The sequence below is a fragment of the Syngnathoides biaculeatus genome, chromosome 17, assembly GCF_019802595.1.
Source record: "Syngnathoides biaculeatus isolate LvHL_M chromosome 17, ASM1980259v1, whole genome shotgun sequence".
Lineage (NCBI taxonomy): Eukaryota > Metazoa > Chordata > Actinopteri > Syngnathiformes > Syngnathidae > Syngnathoides > Syngnathoides biaculeatus.
Window position 1 is genome coordinate 6675275 of NC_084656.1, and position 9993 is coordinate 6685267.

General features: G+C 38.3%; 1 protein-coding gene across 1 annotated transcript in view; it reads left to right on the top strand.

Moving 5' to 3' along the window:
* The window catches only part of LOC133491047 (ephrin-A5b-like), a 75884-nt gene extending 66326 nt beyond the window's left edge, over positions 1-9558 (top strand). The window contains exons 4-6 of the mRNA XM_061801909.1: positions 4613-4678; positions 4782-4862; positions 6169-9558. Of these exons, the coding sequence (XP_061657893.1) occupies positions 4613-4678; positions 4782-4862; positions 6169-6293 (272 nt within the window). The 3' untranslated portion in view covers positions 6294-9558. The remainder of the gene's footprint in view (positions 1-4612; positions 4679-4781; positions 4863-6168) is intronic.
* Positions 9559-9993: the final 435 nt, after the last annotated feature.

The window sequence follows — 9993 nt, forward strand, 5'->3', positions numbered from 1 at the left end:
ATAAATGATGTCACAGCCCTGAAGGGTCCGGACGGCAGGAATAAACCAGATACAGTGGCTCTTGATGGTAGATTTGTAGTATTTTTATAAGTCCAAGACAAGTACAAGGAACCAATAATACATTGCTAGACAATCCACAACAGACATTTATTGTTAGGTTTGAGCCAGACTTCATTAAAAAGAGACGCAGTCTGGAATTGGAATATTCATGTAGAAACTACTGTTCTGTTTCATACCAATCAGTTCAACATTATTGATTGATGATGCCAAAGCCAGTCTGCTCTGAGCTATTCATAATTTTATTTGTGTTTATAATCGTTTGACACTAGTTGTTTTTAAACTTGGGCCTCATTCGTCTCAGAAGTAGAGACCCCTGTTATTTTTTGTTATTCTACAATTCTACAATTGTTTTTGACAAAGCATGTTCAGTTGGTTATGTTAGATGGCATGAAAGTGAAAATACCCATGAGCCATAGCTTTCTGTTGCTGTTGACAGGAAGCCCATCAGATGTGCTGTGCGCTACATAATGGGAATGAAAATAATGTGGTACAGCTGTTGAATATCTCATTGATGCAGAATCAGATAGCCAACTTAGACTGCATGTTTGTATTATGCTATGCTTATGCTAATTGAATTCGCATTAAACTATGTTTTAGCAGCTGCTGCTATTTGTCCCATTGCAGACTGTGCCATATTGGGGAAAAAAAGCATAACAATAGCCGATAGCTCATTGAAGCATTGTGCGTTAACTTTGGGTTGGGATTCTGTATGTGACAAAGTGAGGTGGGGGTCATGTCTGCCTGCCTTAGTGAGACAGATACTCCTTTATCCTCCTCCACAGTGATTGCCACTGGCCCCAGGCAGGAGGGAAGTGGAGGCGGGGTCACGTCAAATAGATGACACCTGCTGTTGGCTATTGGCCGTCTGGCAGACAGGCCAATACCCGAATAAAGGCCAAGCAGTATTGCCGACAGGTCTAGCAAGGCCAAAGGTTACTAAGATGACTATGAAGTCATTGCTGCTGGCTTCTCAAGGCCTCAGAGGGCGGCATGTTTTTCTTAGAGAGCTGTAGTAGAGCAGTGGAAGCCTGATCCTAATCTCACAGGATAGAAATCCAATTTTCAGAGGAGACAGTTGAGAGTCTGGCTCTCCCCGTGTGAGAGAGATGACTGACTCCCTGTAAAGCCCCCAACGCTTCAAACGCCCAGGCTCAGCGCTTGTGTACACTCAGCACAGATCTACATCGATAATGACGTGGGCTTAGATAGCACAAACGCCTTTCCCTTTAACTTCTCACAGAGAAGCAAGGACAAAAGGGCCCGACATAAACCAATCCGCACACATCTGATCCCACAGTGTTTATATCGGGGTCTGGCTAAATCACCTTACAAAGAGGCCTTACGCGGATTTTGTGTAGTCTCACTGCTGTGTTCTGTCGGTGTCAAACCAGAAATAATAGCCATCATCATTCTGCTGCCATGTCCACATAAACTCTATTTTGGTGTGCATTGTGACATTTTGACCATGAACAAACACATTTTTGGTCTCCGCAGGTACTTTTTGGAGAGTTCCAGATAGGAAGACTTATCATGTCGATAGATTTAGTTGCTGTTTTTTACTTGACGTCACAATTTTTATTTTAAACTGACGTGTATATCTGTTTAAATATCCTCATAGATTTCTGAAATCAATGTTTAAATGGAGGCTTTTGAGCACATGTATGCATACATGTGGAGCTTGTCCTTGACTGCATACTAACAGGTGAAAGAAAAACTTTGGATTTACATGTCAGCCTTAATTTTCCTTCATTCGCTCACTATTTTTTCCCCTTTTTTGTCGTACATTGGTCTCTTCAAATTTCTGATGCTAAACTGGCCATGCTGTTCCAGTGTCACCTGTAGCTTCAGCATTACTCTCACAGCCCATTCGTATTGTTTTTATTTTTACCACAGAGTATGGGGTGTAAAAAAATGTTTAAAATAGATTCGAAACTTTTGTGCGCAATTCGCTCATGCAGCTGACCATGTGATACTGGTTTGAATGGAAAGCGGAGGTAGAATTATTGGTAGAGTTGAAGTTTCAGTGAGCAGTGGTGGAGCTCAGCCGTGTTGCTTGAGGATAGAAAAACCAGACTGTGACCTCAGTGGCAGACATGAGCAAAGCAAAGGAGACACAAGTGTAATTGCTGGTGCGTTGCAGTCTGTGAAGGGATGATTGTATTAGCTGAGAAAGCGGCAGAGGATCTGAATAGAGGACACTGGGATGAAATGTGAGTGACAAACTGGAAAAAGAAAAAAAAGCATAAACGCGAGTGGCAACTTTGTGAAGAACACAGAAAAATTTCCGTTTGTTCTGACACCACAAATATAAATGTGGTCACGGACAGCAATTGAGCTCCCAAACTAATTCTGCATTGTAAAGTCTCCATCACATGACACCTTACGATGCATAATTGCAGTCGTGATTGTTGAAAGGAAACAAGAGCAGTTGTGTGTTTCTCAATCTCTTCTGAGGTTTATTTTCTCCTGTTTCTAAAACCGTTTGGCCCTTTTTAGCATTCCAAACCATAACGGCTGCCTCGATGTTTGTTGATGGAAGTTATCACCGTTTGCAGAACACACAGGTCAATGCCATTTCCGTTTCTTTTCTTTGTGGGTGTCCTCTGCACCATTTGCCATATATGGATTTTCTCAGCCTGTATGGTGATTAAAGATCTATAATTAGACAGCTTAATCAAGATACAAAATGCTTTTCATTTTATTTTCCCTTTTTTATATAAATGTCAAGCGCTTCTCTATACTGGTGTTTTATCCATTTATTCTTTTATTAATTTAGGCCAGTTCTGGCTTAATCGTTACATCACATGGTGGTATAATAAATGAGTTAAGCACTGTATGTATTTGATGCTGATACATTTGGCTGCTTTGACCTTTATTAAGAGAAGCGAGACATGTTTCATCATAGTCCAAGAAATGTAGGATTAGTTCAAGTCAACCAAGTGAGACCACACTGCAGAGATCATAGTTGCAAACTTCAGAGACACAAAGTTAGACTAGTTGAGAAGTAACTGATTGAATATACGTTGACACAAATACCCAGACGCAGCGTGATCAACATTGTTTTTCGCACATTTATATCCTCGCTCTGCGACTTGACATCCAAATGTCCACTCGGGGCGAGGTTTACAATTACTTTTGATTTCCTCTCATGGCCATACAGGATCTGATGTTGCTCATTTTGAAATAAGAACCTCAGTCATGAGTTAAGAGCGGAATCAATTGATTCCTCACTAGGTCAGAATCTGTCACATATACGCTAGCTTTTAGATGAGTGAGGATGAGTTAGCATCAGTGGGACACTTTTACAATCAGTATACAGTTTGCGACATTTTTAATTCATAAAGGGTGTCATTTTGGCCATTTGTTAATGCACTACTATTGTTTCCAAATATTTTGAAAATCAATCTTGGCATACCCAAATGCATTCAGTCAAATTCTGAACCTGCTAACAATATATTGTATAGTCATGAAGGCTATTCAAAATTCACTTTTGAATCAGTTGTAAGAGTTCAAAGTAATGTTGCCAACTGCTTGTGTGACACGCTTGTTTACAGTATTTTTGCAGAACTGTGCTGTAAGACATTTGGCCCTCATCTGTAAAATTCTACAAAAAAAACACACACACACATGCACACAGATGAATTTTGCCATTTAAATGTTACCTATAAACAGATTGAGCCACCAGCTCATAAGAAGCCAGAGAAAGAGAAGGTTGTGTGATGAAGATACTGCTAAAGCGACACATCCAAATATTCCAGACAATAACGAAAGCACCAGTTGAAGGCAGGTCAGTGCTCTTGTAGTCTATGAATGACTAATAAGCAAAGAAACGCCAAAGTTTTTGGATGCACATGAACTACTGCTTTCTATTTTGAAGGTGAACGTGTCAGAAATGAGGAATGGAAATATGGAGATGACATTGAGCTGCTTTATGCGACTGTATATTGAGTCTAAATGCTTTTACACCAGGATGAGGGAGGCAAGTTCAGAAAAGGAGATAAAGCTCCTCCGGGGTAGACTATTTTAAAAGATATAAAGTTGAATTCCTCCTCTGAAAACACAGTTAACCTTGTCAGCTTGTTCACTAAACTTGAAGAAGGCTGATGAAAGGCATAAGCCAGATGTACAGTTTGATATTTATGACAATTAGACGAGAATAATACCAAAGCAGTGTATAATCCACGAGTAAAAATTGCCCATACAATTTATTTTATTTTAACACCAAAAATTTTGTACTGGATCAGCACTGAATTTGGTTTTCTACATATCTTGGTTTTGTAGTTTCCTCTTTATTTGTGGTGACTGACAATCAAAATTGTTGCCTCACAGTTCTGAGGACCAGGGTTCAAATTCCAGGCCCACCAGTTGGCAACCAGTTCAGGGTGTACCTCTCTCCTGAAGAGGGCTGGCATAGACTCCAGCAATTGCGTGACCCTAGTGGACCCTAGTGAGGAAAGTGGTGGAAAAAAAATGGATGAATGGATGTTTGGTTTGAAATGTATAAGAAAAAACTAATATTATTTGTACTTAATAGTGGCTGATTTTTCCACAGCTTCCCTCACTGACACCAAAGGAAGAAGGAGCTGCCTTCGACTCAAAGTCTTTGTTAGGCCACAAAGTAAGTCAAACATTGTTGGTATGGTTCTGCCCAAAAACTGGAGATGAGTGACGTCGGATTTCAGTAATCACGCGTCAGCTTCTCTCTTCTTTTGTGTTTCAAGACAATTGTGTGCGGAACTCTGGGAGCGTTCAGGAAGGAGTCGACTTTGACGAAAACAGTCACAACAGTCTTGAGCCCAGAGGTTGGTGGGATTTTACACCAATGTGTGTGTGTGTGCGTGCGTGCGTGGGTTTGGTTGCTTTTGATGTGTGTGAATCTGTGCATTGGATTTGTGTGTGGGTCTGTGCAATTTGTCATGAAATTTGTCATATTAACACAAAGGATTATCCAATAATTCAAATAGAGTATAGAAAATACACTATGTATTTTACATTAATAATGTAAATGAGATGAATTATACCAAAAATTGTGTGGGTGTGTATGTGTGTGTGCTCATGATTTTTCTCAATTTAAAATGCTCATAACCCAAACACGAAACATTTCACAATTCAGACAGTTTGTTTTTTATTTTGTTTTCCCATCTTACACCTTTGCTTTCTTGTCTTTATGAACTCTCCACTATGGTGTGTTTAGTCAGAACACAAACAATGTGTCACTAAATTGGATTAATTCTGATGTTGAACATTTGAATACATTTGTTTTATTTAAATGTCATTTTAATCATATGTACAATACATGTGATGCTTAATATATATTTTTTTACTTTATCAACCTTGCCAAAAAAAATCTAATTGACAGTAACTGCTTTTATATAAAATATTACTAAAAAAAACTTATTATTGTCATAAGCACTTTGTGTTCATCTTTCTGACTGTGTTCATTATGGTTGATGCTGTTCCAAACTGTTCTCATAAAAATTAGCACAGAAAATTAAGGGAAACTCTAACCACCCAGAGCTATTTAGAGCTAACAAAAGGAATCAACTTTTGTTCTTTTATTTTCCAAACTATAAAAATAATATAATCTATGAAACAGGAACTAGTATTTCTGGAGTGGCAGTCTGTTGTCTTTTATCATGACAACCTGTCCGGATAAAATTCACACTCCGCTCTCCTCACAGTATTACCACATTATTATAAAGTGTTTTCTGCTTGTACTACTTGAAACACCTGCTATTATGCTTCCTAGTATTTATATAAGTGCCATACAAAGTCTTAATGACTGGTGATTTTTTTCTATGGGGGCTAAGTAATGAATGCAAACTTTGTGAAGCAATTGGTGTCTTCTCGGTGTAGTATTTCGTTTTTTAAGATTTAAAGACTACAGACTTGCCAAATTTTTATTTTATTGGGCCCGTAGAGATTTTGGGGCGTTGGAGTGGATGAGTTCTTTACCTCTGGATGCAATTATTCCTATTTTTAATACAAAGACATACTTGTAGTCTATTAGCTTTAGAACCAATGTTATTATTAAGTAACGTAAGTCCAGACATATTTGATAATTTACCTATGCATTATTAATAATTACCGTCATCTTTTTCCCTTTAGATGACATCAGTCACGAGTCACCAGAGCCTTCTCGAAGGGACGTAAACTCTGGCGTCAGGTGCTGCAGTTCCATGCTCCCGCTTAGCTTCGCACTCCCGCTTCTGGCTGCTTTCTTGTTTTTATAGCGCTCATTCTGACGGGACTCTCAAGAATTGACTGTCCTGATTGGACCACAGGCTTCCCTAGCCCTGCAACCCCTCCCCCCATTGTGGAGCACTTTTTTGTTACATAAAAAAAAAAAAAAAGAAAAAAAAAGAAACATGATAAACACTGACAATCTCTCTCAGTGAAAAAGGAAAAAACCACATGAAAGTCTGCATTTTGCCAACTAGTGTGATTGACATAGTGGCAAGGAGGGCGATGGCCCATGGTAAAAGAGGCAGAATCTTTTATTCACCACCCGGATTTTAGAAATTGATTTGTGTTGAGGAAGACACACACACACACAAACAGGTATATCAGTGTGCAAGTTATTTTAGGATGTGCTGCAGGATGACTTGAAGTTTCCAGGCCTTGTCTGCGTCTGGAACATCACATAAGATCCCAACAGTTGACATAACGAGACTACGTCTCATATTAGGAGATCACCTGGGTCATTAGTGACGTGTGGGTCAGAAGAAAGGACAGTTTTGCTGGCTTGGTGGGTGAGGGAAATCCTCTCACAATGGAACCTTCCTCAGGTGATAAAATAATTAATGTGTTGAGAGCTCTGGCAAAAAATATATTGAAAACATTTAAAGAAGCACTCATTTTTAGTGTCTAAATTGAAGCGTTTTAATGGTGTTTTTTGTTTCTCTTATTTTTAATGGGTCAGATACTTCAAATGTCGCAGCCAACACGGGTGTAGAGTAGTATTTGAATGACGTGCAAGGTATGTTTTGTTGTTTGTCTGTTTTTTTTTTGTTTTTTTTTGTCCTGGCAACGTGTTTTATTTATTGTGATTCTTTGTGCTTTGATTTCTGGTGTGGTCAGCCTGTAGCTCTGGTAAAAAAAAAAAAAAAAAAAAGGCAATAAAAACACATTAGCACAATAACCCGTCAGGTTATCTACAAAAGAATACATTTAATTTGAAAAAAAAAAAAAAAGAAAATACTCAATATAGTTTGTCTTTTTTAATCTGAATGTTTTTTTAACCAAGTCCAGGAAGAAAGAAAAAAGTCTGATGTGCTATCAGGGTGTACAAATAGTGGAATATGTGTTCAAATCTGTTATTAACGAATGTCACAATTGTAGGTTTCCTCTCATATTATTCCTTTTTGTGTATCACGTTCATTACACAGTTATTGTATATAGAGGCAAATGTCTCAAGAGTTCGGGGATGTTTCTTTACCTGAACTGAAGTATATAAATAGCAATGGCGAGTGTCATCTTCCTCAGATTAAGCAGCACATATTTTGCCAGATGATCATGATGCAGCTTTGTGGTATACTACAATACGGACAACAGTACAGTACATCAATTTGATATTGGGCTCATTCCTCTATGTCCACTCAGACAAAATAATTCACTTTATTGATTAATTATTATATTAATCATGATTCATGGTAATGTCATTACCATGACATACAAGCACTCATTAACTTTGTGACTTTACACCAGTACCCGAAGCAAGGGACATGCAGAAAAAAAAATGATTGGATTACTTTAAGGATGAATGACAACAGATTACGTGCCAGAATGTACAAATGCCCCAAAATTGTTCATTTAGTGTAATACATAAAGCTCCTGTGGCCATAATACACTCTAGTGGTGTATCTGTTATTTGCTGCTATGAAAATGCAATCACGTAGAGAGATAGAAAGAAGCAGAATTGTGTTTTCTCAGGGTAAACTGCAACCCAACCACCTAAAAGGAAACAAAAGAAGAGCAAAATGTACTGAGCTCATGCCTATTTAACTGTTGTGCCAAGCAAAGAAAAATAAGGGGGGTGGGTGGGGTGGACAGACTATTTTCACACAGAGGCCCTCATCATTTTCCTAATCAAATAGCTGTAATACCTTCTATATGTCTGCTTTGATTTAGTCACATGTGCATTAAAAAAAAGATATTCTTTAGGTACATACAAATAATATAATAAAAACCAGAGTGACAGTAAGTCACAAAAATCTTAATGGGAGTGAGTTTGTAACTGTACATAAAAAAAAAGTCAGAACAATATCAGAAAGAAGTTTTAATTTTCTAGTCTGGTGGTTAACGTTCATGTGACTAATCTTGTTCTCGCTAAAGAGCATATTTACTCCTCGAGTGCTGCGAATGCTGCTCAATGTGGGTGCTAAAACACATTCATAGGTTACATGCATGTTCAAGTTGAATATTTTGTAACACTGCATCAATTCACTTACTTATTTGCATTACATGATCTGAAACTCACTTAACTATCTCCCGCTCTTTGTCTTTTGTGGATTTTTTTCTTCTTCATCTTCTTTTTCTTCTTCTTCGTGTGTTCACATCCCTCCAGCTTTGTGCAGATAACAAAAGATGGATAGATTTTTTTTCGTTTTACTTCCTGACATCTCGTGCCATCCTCGGTGCATCTGAGTTCAACCAATATGAATCTGCTCACTCTAAAATGTTCACCTCCCCACGTCACCATGAGAAAAAACAATAAGTATCCTGGATACTGTGTATCCAACAATGAATCTATAGTAACATACAGTGTTAGATACTTTGTTCACACCCCTGTTGACGGGTGATCAGTAAGAAAATAATATTTGATATTAAAAAACGCTTTCATGTTACGTGTGTTTTATAAAAACATAGAAACATTACACCCCCTGGGATGTGAATTTGTGCAAATGTGGAGCTTATTGAACGTGCAGTGGTCATCCTACACTCGTGACTCATGGGAAGGTCCTTGATGAAGACCAGATGGATTTTTAAGACCTACAAAATCGACTGTTTTTGAAAAAGACTGCACTTCATACAGGTGTTGCTTTAAAGTATATCTTGGTTGTCCTTTGCTAAGCATCACCTCTTAACTGTATCAGAGCTCGCTGCGACAATGTTTTAGGGGCTGCATTTAACTTCTTTTCGTGATGTTTACTACGTTCCTGAACAAATAGCGTCGCTAGGATTGTTGGTCCAAAGGGTTCTGGTTTCTGTTTCACTCAAATTTGTTTCCATGTAACCTGCAGCTCACTGCCACTGTGTTCCAGATTTGCAGAACCGGCCTTGATGTGCTTTTTGTCCGGGAAAAAAAATATTTTACCTTTGCAAAAACTGTTTTCCAAACTCCGTGTTTGTTTCAACATTGTAGTGCGTGTACCATGTGCCCCTTCTGATCTCCTCTAATCTTTCAATTTCCCTGCTGTGTCTGGCTAGAGTTTTCTACAGAAAGGGTGTTTATTTGTAAATACACATGTTGAAGCAGCTATAAGAAATGAAAACAATCATGGGGAAAAAAAGATGTAATAAATATTTCTTTGTCATTGTAAGTATACTGAGTGATTTTTATCATTAATGACAACGTAAACGAGTGGAAAAAATGAGACGGAGGCTCGGGTGCCACCTGTCTTGGTTGTCGTGAAGCCTGATCACACGGACTGGATTCACAAGAAATGGGGGGACAGCTGTTTCTGTCAGATCTGAAGGTAATATGCAGACTGAAATAACGAAAATAAGCTTTGATTAATGTTGCCGGAATGAGGAGGTTCATCAGGAAAAGCGTTCATATGCCCTTTCACCCCGAACTGCAAGGTTTCTGGTTTTTGAATTCCAATGAATAGCCACCTTTTTAACAAATAAGTACACGACACTTCAACTCACATCTGCACCGTTCAGAAGAGGAAATACTGAGCTGGAATCATTTGTAAGTCATTCACTTTT